Source organism: Schistocerca gregaria, chromosome 1 (assembly GCF_023897955.1).
Source record: "Schistocerca gregaria isolate iqSchGreg1 chromosome 1, iqSchGreg1.2, whole genome shotgun sequence".
In the NCBI taxonomy this organism is placed as follows: domain Eukaryota; kingdom Metazoa; phylum Arthropoda; class Insecta; order Orthoptera; family Acrididae; genus Schistocerca; species Schistocerca gregaria.
Genome location: NC_064920.1, coordinates 648,486,910 through 648,500,529, shown reverse-complemented (window position 1 = coordinate 648,500,529; position 13,620 = coordinate 648,486,910). Strand labels below are relative to the sequence as shown.

The following is a 13,620-nucleotide window of genomic DNA, read 5'->3' as shown; positions in this document are numbered from 1 at the left end:
GAAATACTGTATGTGATTCTTGGAATAATCAATCTCATCAACCATGGAGGCGCAACAAAAACGTTCTGCTCTTTTACCGGACTTACCAAAACTTCTTTAAACCCCGTCCGATTATTGTCACGACAGGATATGATGTTAACTTTACCGTTCTAGTCTTAGTGAAAGGAAACCTGTGAATGCTGCACATCATCTAAACCTTCTACAGTTGACGATTGTCTGAAGATAGAAAGTTATTAATGTTAAGATTCGCTATCAAAATAGAGTATAAATAACTTCACTATATGGATGTTTTGTCATTACGTATATTTTCTTGCTACGCCGACCGAGCACTAAATCATCGTAAGATAGCCACCCAGATACCATACGAATGGTTTCCTGATGTTGAGCTCAGCTTTCAGAAATGTAGCGACGTGTAAATACGTATTCATCACAGTCATTAACTACAGGCAGAATCTTTTTGAAGTAACTTTATCTCGATGTTCTATATAGCTCGAACACTCGTGATTAATCCCAGTGTTTAGGCCTACACTTTACACTGATGTTGTATGTACCGCTATTCAGTTTATTTCCAGTTTTATTGTTTCGAGGATTTTCTTGATAAAGGTACATAATGATTTAGGAGTTCCTCATTTTTCCAATTTTCTGGGTCGTGTTAATCTGAGTCATTTATCCGTTTTATTAGCTCATGTTATCGGGATTTCGCTCGCAGTTCAAGATTTTTATTACACTTGCTCATATGCACATATCTATGTCATAAAAATTTTCCCATCGTTTCTAAACAATATCATTAATTAAACATATATTTTGCTTACTGATGATAGTATTCCAACGTTAATGAAATAAAACTGTCTATCTATTTTGATTGCTACTAGCGTTTTGAAACGCTTTTCCTTATATAGTCATACAGTCTGGATTCTTTTGCATTGTGGCAAGATCTTCAATAATTCGTCACTTCACGACAGGAAACATGACTAAACACCACGTATGCTGACTCTTAACACAAACATCCGACAGTCAGCTGTGCGATATGTGTGGAGGACTCCCCCCAACAAGTTTATGTCCTTTGTGGCCCTGGAAGGTATCTTAGGAGAAAGCATAGAGCTGTAAAATCTCCAAATATACAATGATTAGCCAAAACATTGTGACCATCTGATGTTGATTCATCGCCGGCCGGTGTGGCCGAGCGGTTCTAGGCGCTACAGTCTGGAACCGCGCGACCGCTACGGTCGCAGGTTCGAATCCTGCCTCGGGCATGTATGTGTGTGACGTCCTTAGGTTAGTTAGGTTTAAGTAGTTCTAAGTTCTAGTGGACTGTTGACCTCAGATGTTGAGTCCCATAGTGCTCAGAGCCATTTTTGTTGGTCCATCTTCAGAACGAAATACAGCAACGATTATGACTGACATGGATTGTGCAAGTGGTTGGCAGGTTTCGAAGGTAAGTGGCAACGTGTAACGCAATTTCCATAAAATACAGGCCGGTGGCATGTGGAGGCAATGGCTCCACATACAGTCCCAGGTGCGTTCTATCGGGTCCACATCACAGAAATTTGATGACCAAGACATCAACGTAACTTCACTGTCAAACTACTCTAGCACGATTTTGGATTTATGACCAGGATACTTATCCTGTGGGAAGATGCCATCGCCGTCGCGGAAGACATCAGACAGTAAGGGATGCGTATAGTTCGCAATAATGTTCACGTATTCCACAACAGCCACGGTGCATTCGATTACTGCCACAGATCACACGGAAGCCTCATCCGCTACTTCACCCCCTTAGGGGATGAATTTCCAAAAACCCTGGAACACTTTCTTTTTTTATTTTCTAGCTGAGAAACCAAATACCAATTTTCGTAGTTCTAGCTTCAAAATTGACTTAACAGCGACATTTTCAAAAAATATTTCATTCCTACTTCTGGCCCTTGGAGGTGGAATTTTCCAAAAATAACTTATTGAACGACGCCTTTAAGATCAACAGCCTCCCCACATTTCCAGTTTGTATCCTTAGTGGTTTAGGTTGGTCTGTAATGGCTCAGTCATCCAGTCAGGAAAGTTACTCTTACATGCAGAGATAACTAGTTAGATAAGTGCAATATTAACACTAAAATGACATTAGCATCCATAATCTTCATGCTGTGATCCCGAGCTGTATTGAGCGGACTCAAATTTTAGGGGACTAGCTGTGTCAACCGGCAGGGTTTTCAAGATGTTTTGAGAAGAGAACCACCTCTGAGCCACCTGGAGAAGGCTCGCCTGTTACTGTGCGTTCACTTGTTATGTATCGATTGCAGCAGCAGCAGCAGCGGCAGGCATTTCAATCCCGTTACGGCCGCTTCCGTAGAAATTAACGGTCACGGGGACCTGTTTACGCGGCTGAGGAGTTCAGACTTTCACAGTAATGTCGTTGATCCAGGGACTGCCAAGCTGCGCTGAGTGCGAACTATCCAGATAAACTACACTCCATTACACAAAAACCCCGTGGTTACTTCACGATGTCAGTGTGAAAGCTTTTCAGTATTAATGGATACGTAAAAACGGAAAGATTTGCAAGAGGTAGCACTAAAAACAGAACATTCCCAAGTGTAAGTAAACGATCTTGATGAAACTTGGCGGGCATATAGAGTGGTGAAAATAACGCAATACATACTTTTTTAGTTTGTGCATTATTTCATTTTTAAGGCGTAAAATCCGGCCGGAGTGGCCGTGCGGTTCTAGGCTCTATAGTTTGGAGCCGGGTGACCGCGATGGTCGCAGGTTCGAATCCTGCCTCGGGCATGGATGTGTGTGATGTCCTTAGGTTGGTTAGGTTTAATTAGTTCTAATTTCTAGGCGACTGATGACCTCAGAAGTTAAGTCACATAGTGCTCAGAGCCATTTGAACGATTTTAAGGCGTAGAAAACACCTCGAGAAGCAATTTGGCTTTTTCGGTTTGGAGGCAATATCTCCGAAACGATTACATATAAAAATGTTTTTCGCATAAAAGTTGACATGGAATTAACGTTTTTGGAAACTGTATGATATATTTTTTTAATAATTTAAAATCTTGCAACTCACCTCACCTCACCACCAATACCTAATACTGAAAACTTAAAACTTTTGATACAACAATTTACAGACGCATTCAAGCGACATACATCCATGTATAATAAACCTGTTTTCTAAAATAGCGCATTTGATAAACAAGTTGTACACGTTTTGCTGTCTGAGTATTTTCAATATGCCAAGTTAAATATCTAAGGATTATGGTTCTAATGGCTTATTTTACTCACATTCATTTTGTCTTTTCAATTGCTATTTTACGATCTAAATTAATGATTTTATCATTTTTTTCTAGTTGAAACCAATATAAAACAAAATTCAGCAGGATTCCCAATTTTCACTGTTGGTCCATCTATATAAGTAAGCCATTGTGAAAAAAATTATGTGCTAGTGATTGCAGCATTACAAACTGTTTCTCAAGCGGCAATTGACATAATCATTCAACAGAACTAGATCTAAAAATCTTCAAACATCAAAAGCAGTAATCCATAAACGGCTGTACCTGTGCCGCCGAGCCATTTGGGATCACCAACTGAACAACTTTCTTGCTCTCGGGTACGACACTCAAAACTAGTTCTTTTTTTTTCCACACTGACCACCCACCTTAACGTAGCTTGAAAAGAACCTGACGGTGAGTTGGTCCGAGAACTCAACGATCTCTTTATGATGCCTCAAATGTCCTTGTGACATCATCAAAATATGGTGAATGTCTTACCAGATCAAAAGACATCTAAAAGCTCTTTTCTTTCCCACCGAGAGAGATATACCTGTTTTATCGTCAGACCCTTTGGGTGGTGAATTTGAAATAGCCGTTTAGAGCATCGGTTTCAAGAACTCTTTTATGAAAAATATATACACTCCTGGAAATTAAAATAAGAACACCGTGAATTCATTGTCCCAGGAAGGGGAAACTTTATTGACACATTCCTGGGGTCAGATACATCACATGATCACACTGACAGAACCACAGGCACATAGACACACGCAACAGAGCATGCACAATGTCGGCACTAGTACAGTGTATATCCACCTTTCGCAGCAATGCAGGCTGCTATTCTCACATGGAGACGATCGTAGAGATGCTGGATGTAGTCCTGTGGAACGGCTTGCCATGCCATTTCCACCTGGCGCCTCAGTTGGACCAGCGTTCGTGCTGGACGTGCAGACCGCGTGAGACGACGCTTCATCCAGTCCCAAACATGCTCAATGGGGGACAGATCCGGAGATCTTGCTAGCCAGGGTAGTTGATTTACACCTTCTAGAGCACGTTGGGTGGCACGGGATACATGCGGATGTGCATTGTCCTGTTGGAACAGCAAGTTCCCTTGCCGGTCTAGGAATGGTAGAACGATGGGTTAGACGACGGTTTGGATGTACTGTGCACTATTCAGTGTCCCCTCGACGATCACCAGAGGTGTACGGCCAGTGTAGGAGATCGCTCCCCACACCATGATGCCGGGTGTTGGCCCTGTGTGCCTCGGTCGTATGCAGTCCTGATTGTGGCGCTCACCTGCACGGCGCCAAACACGCATACGACCATCATTGGCACCAAGGCAGAAGCGACTCTTATCGCTGAAGACGACACGTCTCCATTCGTCCCTCCATTCACGCCTGTCGCGACACCACTGGAGGCGGGCTGCACGATGTTGGGGCGTGAGCGGAAGACGGCCTAACGGTGTGCGAGACCGTAGCCCAGCTTCATGGAGACGGTTGCGAATGGTCCTCGCCGATACCCCAGGAGCAACAGTGTCCCTAATTTGCTGGGAAGTGGCGGTGCGGTCCCCTACGGCACTGCGTAGGATCCTACGGTCTTGGCGTGCATCCGTGCGTCGCTGCGGTCCGGTCCCAGGTCGACGGGCACGTGCACCTTCCGCTGACCACTGGCGACAACATCGATGTACTGTGGAGACCTCACGCCCCACGTGTTGAGCAATTCGGCGGTACGTCCACCCGGCCTCCCGCATGCCCACTATACGCCCTCGCTCAAAGTCCGTCAACTGCACATACGGTTCACGTCCACGCTGTCGCGGCATGCTACCAGTGTTAAAGACTGCGATGGAGCTACGTATGCCACGGTAAACTGGCTGACACTGACGGCGGCGGTGCACAAATGGTGCGCAGCTAGCGCCATTCGACGGCCAACACCGCGGTTCCTGGTGTGTCCGCTGTGCCGTGCGTGCGATCATTGCTTGTACAGTCTTCTCGCAGTGTCCGGAGGAAGTATGGTGGGTCTGACACACCGGTGTCAATGTGTTCTTTTTTCCATTTCCAGGAGTGTATTTATATATCATCGTTTCGAAATATTTACTCTAATGCTAAGATGCCAAATTACCTTTCGCGGTGTGTTTAAAAAAAAAATGGTTCAAATGGGTCTGAGCACTATGGGACTTAACATCTGAGGTCATCAGCCCCCTAGAACTTAGAACTACTTAAACCTAACTAAGCTAAGGACATCACACATATCCATGCCCGAGGCAGGACTCGAACCTGCGACCGTAGCAGTCTGGACTGAAGCGCCTAGAACCGCTCTGTCACCGCGACCGGCTACATCATATGTGATCAGCAGTTTTACCGAGTGCAGTTTACTCATATCAGCCATACGGAGTCTATATCTTTAAAAGCATAACCAATCTGACCCATGTGTGGAGGACAACCTACGTTTAAAGAAGTATTCCAAACCGTATAATAGTTCTGAACTAGTGCTCACAGTTAACGACAGTATCCTGTTATCTAAATTATTGCTGACATATTAGACAAACTGAATGATCTGTAACAGTAATAAAGTTTCATTTTGTCAATTACAAGAATATTGTTACAATAACTGCAATACACGTATCTCCATGTTACTTTGCAAATGGAGTCAGCCAAGTCTCTTTTATGAACCAAACTTTCAATTTACATAATACACTTTTTGCTCAATTTATGTGAAGGGTGTCCATCCTAAGAATCATCAGATGTATTTTATCTGATGTTTCGGCAGATATTAGCAGTTTCGTTTCTGCAGTAAGTTCATTCGACGGCCACTGTAGACGGAAAGCGTCGGTTTGTTTCCCATTACAAACAAAATGATTTTTAAAGCGGAATTTTACATGCCAAGTTATTAGAGCGGTCACAAATTAACCTAGAGCGATATTATTTTATCGATTTATATTTACATGAGCAGTAAAACACGAAAAATAGCCAATACTCTAGTACCGCCCTGGCTGGCGCAAAGTGCTGCCGTCATGCAGAAGCGCTGCTCAGTCGCTGCTGGAATATTCTTGGTTTTTTGTGTTTTACCGCCTCTGCTAATACATATGGTAAAACGCTGTGTAGTCGTCAGTTTTCTGAGTGCCTCCATTCAATATCTTAGAACCACACTATGTGCATAAAAGGAACACTGACAGAGTTTTGTATATTTTGTTACTGACAATGTAACATATTTTACGACTTACTGACAGGTAACGCTATATAAATGCAGCGTAGTTAAGTAAATCGTTAAGTCCACTGCGTCAGTGCGATTACTTCACTTACTTTACTTATTTTTCTGTTGCTATCCCAATCTCACTCTTTCCTCTCTAGTTTTAACCTTCTACAGTTCCCTCTTATTCATGGAGGTTATTCCCAGATGCCTTAACTCATGTCTCATCATCTTGCCCTTTCTTCCTGTCAGTGTTTACCATATGTTCCCTTCTTCGCAGATTCTGTGATCTTCCTCATTCCTTATCTTATCAATCCAACTGATTTTCGACATTTTTTTGTTGCGCAGGATTTCATACGCCTGGATTCTCTTCTGTGATTTCTCTAAATCACTTCAGGCAAATGCTGGCATGGTTCCTTGGAAGGGAACTTAACATCTGAGTTCATCAGGCCCCTAGAACTTAGAACTACTTAAACCTAACTAACCTAAGGACATCACACACATCCATGCCCGAGGCAGGATTCGAACCTGCGACCGTAGCGGTCGCGCGATCCAGACTGAAGCGCATAGAACCGCTCGACCACTTCGGCCGGCGCAGCGCTTCTTCCTTGGTCTTATATTCATATTGTTCCGTCTTGATTCTTGTACATATTAATACTTAACGCGTCTTTCCATCTACATTGATGCTCATAGATTAAGGACAATGCTGATAAATGGTGAAAAAACGCTCTAGTGAGCGGTCTGAGGGTTTAAACCACCTCGGGGTATGACTATGCGGTGCATTTGACCTGTAGTCGTCGCACGGTGGCGCTGGCAGCAGTCCACATACGCAGAGGTGTGTTGGTGCATGTCAGAGTACGGTGGAGCGAGTAAGTTTGCACGCGTTTTGAGACGTGCTAATGGTGACAGTGTGTTGAAAATGGGTCAAATAACGCATATTGATGATGTTATGTGGGGTAGAATACAAGGGCGACTCGAGGCTGGTCAAACACAGCAGGTCGTAGCACGGGCTCTCCGTCTACCACAATGTGTGATTTCTAGATTATGGCAACGATTCCAGGAGTCAGGAAACGTGTCCAGGCGCTACAGTACGGGACGTCCACAGTGTACAACACCACAAGAAGACCGATATCTCATCATCAGTGCCCGCAGACGGCCACGAAGTACTACAGATAACCTTGCTCGGGATCTTACTGCAGCCACCGGAACAGTTGTCTCCAGACACACAGTCTACAGACGACTGAACATCAGGGTTTATTCGCTGAGAGACTTGCAAGGTGCATTCCACTGACCCCTGGTCACAGGAGAGCCCGTAAAGCCTGGTGCCAAGAACACAGTACATGATCATTGGAACGGTGGTCCCAGATTATGTTCACGGACGAGTCCAGGTAGAGTCTGAACAGTGATTCTAGCCGGGTTTTCATCTGGCATGAACCAGAAACCAGATACCAACCCCTTAATATCCTTGAAAGGGACCTGTATGGAGGTCGTGGTTTGATGGTGTGGGGTGGGATTATGATTGGTGCACGTACACCCCTGCAGGTCATTGACAGAGGAACTGTAACAGGTCTGGTGTGTCTGGACGTCATTTTGCACCAGTATGTCCGCCTTTTCAGGGGTTCAGTGGGTCCCACCGTCCTCCTGATGGATGATAACGCACTTCCTCACCGAGCTGCCATCGTGGAGGAGTACCTTGAAACAGAAGATATCAGGCGAATGAAGTGGCTTGCCTGTTCTTCAGACCTAAACCCCCTCGAGCACGTATGGGATGCTCTCGGTCGGCGTATCGCTGCACGCCCCCAAACTCCTAGGACAGTTCAGGACGTCCGACAGGCACTGGTGCAACAATGGGTGGCTATACCCCAACAACTCCTCGACCACCTGATCCAGAGTATGCCAATCCGTTGTGCAGCCTGTGTACGTGTTCATGGTGATCATATCCCATACTGATGTCGGGGTACATGCCCAGGAAACAGTGGTATTTTGAAGCACATGTGTTTCGGGACGTTTTTCTCAACTCATCACCGATACCGTGGACTTGCAGATCTGTGTCGTAGGTGCTCCCTATGTGCCTATGCCATTAGCGCCAGTTTTGTGTAGTGCCACGTTGTGTGGCACCACATTCTGCAATTATCCTTAATTTACGAACATGAGTTTAATTTACTTCCATTTGTCTCAGGATTTCGAACATCTTGCACCGTTTCATCTTGCCGACCATTTTCTCTAAATCGACAAGTCAGATGAGCGTTTCTTGGTTTTTCTTCATTCTTGCTTCCATTTTCAGCAGCAAACCCTGAATTTCCTCTTTGGTTCCTTTACCTTACTTAACCCAAACTGGGCACCGTATACCATATCCTCAGTTTTCTTTCCCATTCTGTATTGTATTCTTGTCAGCAGCTTGGATACATGAGATGTTGATTGTGCGATAGCTTTCGCGCCTGCTTTCTCTTCCTATATCTTCGGAATTGTGTGGATGACACTTTTCTGGAACTCTAAGGGTACGTCACCAGTCTCGGAGCAACTTGAACAGTCGTATGGTTCCCGTTTCTACCAATGATTTTTGAAATTCCGATGAAATCTTATTTATCCGTTCTGCTTTATTTGATCTGGAATCATCCTGAGCTTTTTGAAATTCTGGCTTTAACGATAGAACCCCTGCCTTTCCCTGTCAACTCCCGATTGTTTTGGTTCGGCATCAGACAAGTCCTCGGCCTCATAGAGACCTTCGGTCTACTCTTTCCACCTCTCTACTCTCTCTTTTGAATTTAATAGTGCAATTCTCTTTTTACTACAATATTAACACCCTTGCTTTTAATTCCATCGAGGACTGTTTTGAGTTTTCTGTGTGCTGATTTAGTCCTTCCGACGATCATGTCATTTTCGATTTCTTCACATATTTTCTGCAGCCATTTTCCCTTCGCCCCCCTGAACTTCATATTTACGAGTATTTCATTTATAAGTGAGGTACATGCGCATCGCTGTATTCCTGTCTTTCCATGAAGAGTTTTGTTTCTCCAATTTTCATCGATAAGCTGAAGCATCTCTTCTGTTAGCCAAGGTTTATTCGCAGTTATCTTTCTTGGACCTATGCCCAACATCCGTGATTAACGTTTTTAGAGGTTCCCACTCCTCTTTGACTGACTTGTATACTGTAACATTTTTTTGCCAAATCTACATCTTTAGTGAAATTCAAACGTTATCGTCTTTGCTCGGTTCTTCAGTATCTCGCCTCCTTTCACACTGATTCTTCCGACGGTTTCTCTTAAACTTCAGTGAACTCTTCTTCATTAATAAATCATGATCTAAGCATATATCTGCTAGTGGGTACGCCTTACACCGAAATATCTGATGTCGAAAGCTCTGTCTGAATATTATGCAATCCATCTGAAATATTCCTGTGCCTCCGCACGTTTTCCAAGTATATTTCCTCCTCTGCTGATTACTGAAAACAGTATTCGCTATTATTAGCTGAAATTTATTGCGGACCTCAATTAGTGTTTGTCCCTTCTCGTTTATGCTGCGTAGAACATATTCTGCCGTAACCTTTTCTTTCATTCCACTCAACAGAACCTCATTCGAATCAACCAAGATTATTAGATTTTCATCCCCCTTTATATAGTGAAATACTCGTTCAATATCTTCATATACTTACTCCATCTCTTCATTTTCTGCTGAACTACCGTTGTTGGTCATGATTTTCTGTCGAAGCTTTATATTGACTGTTAATTTGGAAAACACTTCATGTATTTTCCACTTTGATATACAGGATACCTGAAGATGGTCGGAGGAGGGAAACTGATTGTGATAAGGAAATATTTACTGTCAGCTCTTGGAAGAAATATATGATATTTTTAAGTACATACTGGCCAGGATTGCCAAGTATAAGAATTTATTGTTCAACATTGTTTTGAGGATAAAAGCACATGTATTGACATTAACTACGCGCTTTCTCTAATAGACGTGGTTACGGTGCTGATCTGTTGATGTATGTTTCTTTGGCGGCACTAGGGACATTACGTCAGGTACGGAAATAGCAAGCGTCTCTGCTCGCCCCATAACGTGGACGGTGTCAGTAAACATTTATTTCGATGCGACGAGAAGAAGACAAGACGAAACACTTTCAACTACTACTCGACCACGGTGTTGTTGCCTCCCTTGGCCGTTACAGTAAACAAGTACAGCGGTGACTATGGAAAATACATCGCACTGTGAATGATTTCAAGACAGCTGTGGATATACTGTCAAGTGGTTCAGCGTGTTCCCGTCAAATATCACGATAGAAACTCAAGATAAGCCGACCTAACTGCCTTCACTTCCAGGTGCAATAATATTGTGGTCGACTAATACGTACAGGAACAAACAGTTACACGTGCTTGACAGTTGAACTAATGTGTTTACTTCCTTGTGCGGTGCTCGTAATGAGGAACGGGAAGCTGCTAGTTGTGCGTGTGCGCGGCTGGACAGTGATGGGAACTTGCGTTACCTTCCCCCGGGGCCAGTCGCAGCGCTGCTCGGGGTAGCCGAGACAGGCGGCTTTCTCGGGCTCGGTCTTGTAGTTCCAGTCCAGCTCCGGGTTGCCGTGGTAGTTGATCACCATGGACGGCACCGCAGAGCCCGGCGGCTCATCCCCACCGGCCTCCAGCAGCAGCACGCGCCACTCCGGTACCTGCAGCACGGAACACACCAGTCACTGCCGAAATCCCTACACCGTAACTAGGGAAACCTAGCTAAGCGATTACTTTCTGTTACGAACGCAGGGCTGGACAAACATAATAAACAAGGGCTACAGAAGGTCGCACACACAATTTAGAAGATGCACCAAGTTCACAATTTTAAGATACGGCAATGAAATTTTATACCATCTTTTACAAGAAATTAACACATTTACTGTTAGGCTCCTTGGATTATATAAATTTAACTTTTATTATGGAATTTAAAAGTTTAATTTAAAAAAAAATGTATGTATCTTTGCTCACAAACAATTCAAAGGTTTCTAAAGAATTTTCTCTGTTTAATCTCTTTGCATATAGTAAGCCTGTCTCATGAGGTTTTTTGAACATATCAAATAGGAGAATTTTAATATGTTTAATTATAATTCTATAAGTATAATATAAAATTCATTCACAATTCCAAGCACTTTCACCCAATTCTGATTCCGCTCTGAGTTTCAAAATATATTTGTGAGTCAACTTTCATTAGGTTTACTGAAATAAAAACATAATTTTCAGGATATGCAGTTTACAGTTTAACCTAACATTTTTTAACCTAACATCTCTTCAGAAGGCCCCAGATTTGTACTCGGGGTCCTCTTTCCCTCCTAGGTTTCACTTCTGGTGTCTTGTTTCCTGTCTTCTTTCCTTTACCAGGTCGTCAACTAAGTTTTTAGCTGCACAGAGGCGCTGTAAATCTATTTTTCTCAAGATATCTCGAGTTAAATTTCCTATCTTAAAGTCAGTTTTTATAATACCTTCATCCTCCCTACGTTCCCATAGTTAAATACAGGAACTGCATCATAAATTGCAATTCTGACAATTGTAGGACATGAAGATTTGGCAAAACTACTTCCTCGTTAACAAAGCAGCTGGGTTCCTATTGTTTTTAAGATACGGAACAGAGTCACAGATTATCTATAATACCAAAGTTTATATATCACAGATGTATGCCATGCACGTTTGCTTCAAAGCACTCCACAGTATCATTGTTCATCGAGCTAATAATGATGTGTTACTTCGAAAAGTCGGCGTGGCAGGATGGTTGCAGCAAACATTTAATTATTTTTCGAGCACTTTGAATGCGATTTCATAATCTAAATTTTGGGAATTTATTGTCCATGAACTCTACTAATAAATAAATTGATAACTAACGTTTTCGGTCAATTTCATAAACGTCCCCCAATAACTAAGCAACGTAGTCAATGAGAACGGTAAATTTTGCAACATTATTGTTCGCTGTACAATTCTACCGCTCTTCATCGGTTGAGTTACAGCTATAGTGAGACTCAAAAATGTACTGTATGGATTTCAAGTAGACTTATGCATAAGACTCCGAGGTTCTAGATGCAATGAACTTGTCACTGTAATCTAGAAGTCTTTGGAAAACGATTTACAAATACGTGTACCTTTCTGAACCATCGGTAGAAAATGAATGACGTTTCAGAATATTCCTTACCGTTCTCATAATATACAGCGTTACTATATATGTGATTGATGCATGGACAGAACCATGAAATCAAATCGCAGATACAGACAAATTCGTAATCTTTCATCACACAATAAAAGGGAAGAAAATAAATGTTATGAAAGAAATTGAAACAGAAATTTCCAGTCATTCTAAAAAGCGGCCAGACAGACTTACCAATGAGGGAATTAAAATGAAGAACAAACGATATTTCGACAATTTTGCTGTTACTTTATGTAAGAATGAACAAGACGAAAACAGCGATTCCGTTCGTAATTCCCACATTAATCATAAGTAATTTCTACGGTGAGAAAGAAACTTACTTGTTAAGTGAAACTTAAATTCTTGAACATCCATTTTGAAACACTACAATAATTTTATTTCATAATATTATTTTTTATGTACACAATGAGGTTACTACATCAACACCACCTGAATGGAAAAACAGAAGAAATGCAAGAACTAAAAACTGTGACGTCAGCGAGATGCTGCGAATGTCAATAGCTCTTTTGTTGTATCAGCAACGTGTTGAGTATAGAAAAATCGTTGTGGGATGTGGTCGTTACGAGATTCTCATTTAAGGACACAGAGTTGTGTTTATATGAGTTTAACACAATATAATGTGTGTTTATGCAGTTTCACCTCTATTATGCTTATGAAGTATTGTGTCCCAAAAAGTAACGCTAATTAGACAGCAAAAAACTTCATGTATTGCAGTTTTCTAAAGAGAGTGTAATGGGACAGAAATGGTCCCGTTCAGTTCCAAGGTAGCATTTCACAGTTATTCATTACTCAGTAGTAATTTTGTTTTGAATGTAATTTAGTAATGCATGTTTTGGACTATAATATATTATTATTTGCCTGGTCACTTGGCTTGAATATACACAGAAGAACCAAAGAAACTGGTACACCTACATAGTATTGCGTAGGGCCCCCACGAGCCGCAACACGATATGGCATGTACTCAACTAATGTCTGAAGTCGTGCTGGAGGAACTGACACC

General features: G+C 42.5%; 1 protein-coding gene across 1 annotated transcript in view; it reads right to left on the bottom strand.

Annotated features, from left to right (window-relative positions):
* Positions 1 to 13,620, bottom strand: part of LOC126361126 (glucose dehydrogenase [FAD, quinone]-like) — a 187,468-nt gene that overhangs the window by 114,646 nt on the left and 59,202 nt on the right. Inside the window, exon 3 of the mRNA XM_050007767.1 lies at positions 10,924 to 11,106. Coding sequence (XP_049863724.1) covers positions 10,924 to 11,106 — 183 coding nt within the window. The remainder of the gene's footprint in view (positions 1 to 10,923; positions 11,107 to 13,620) is intronic.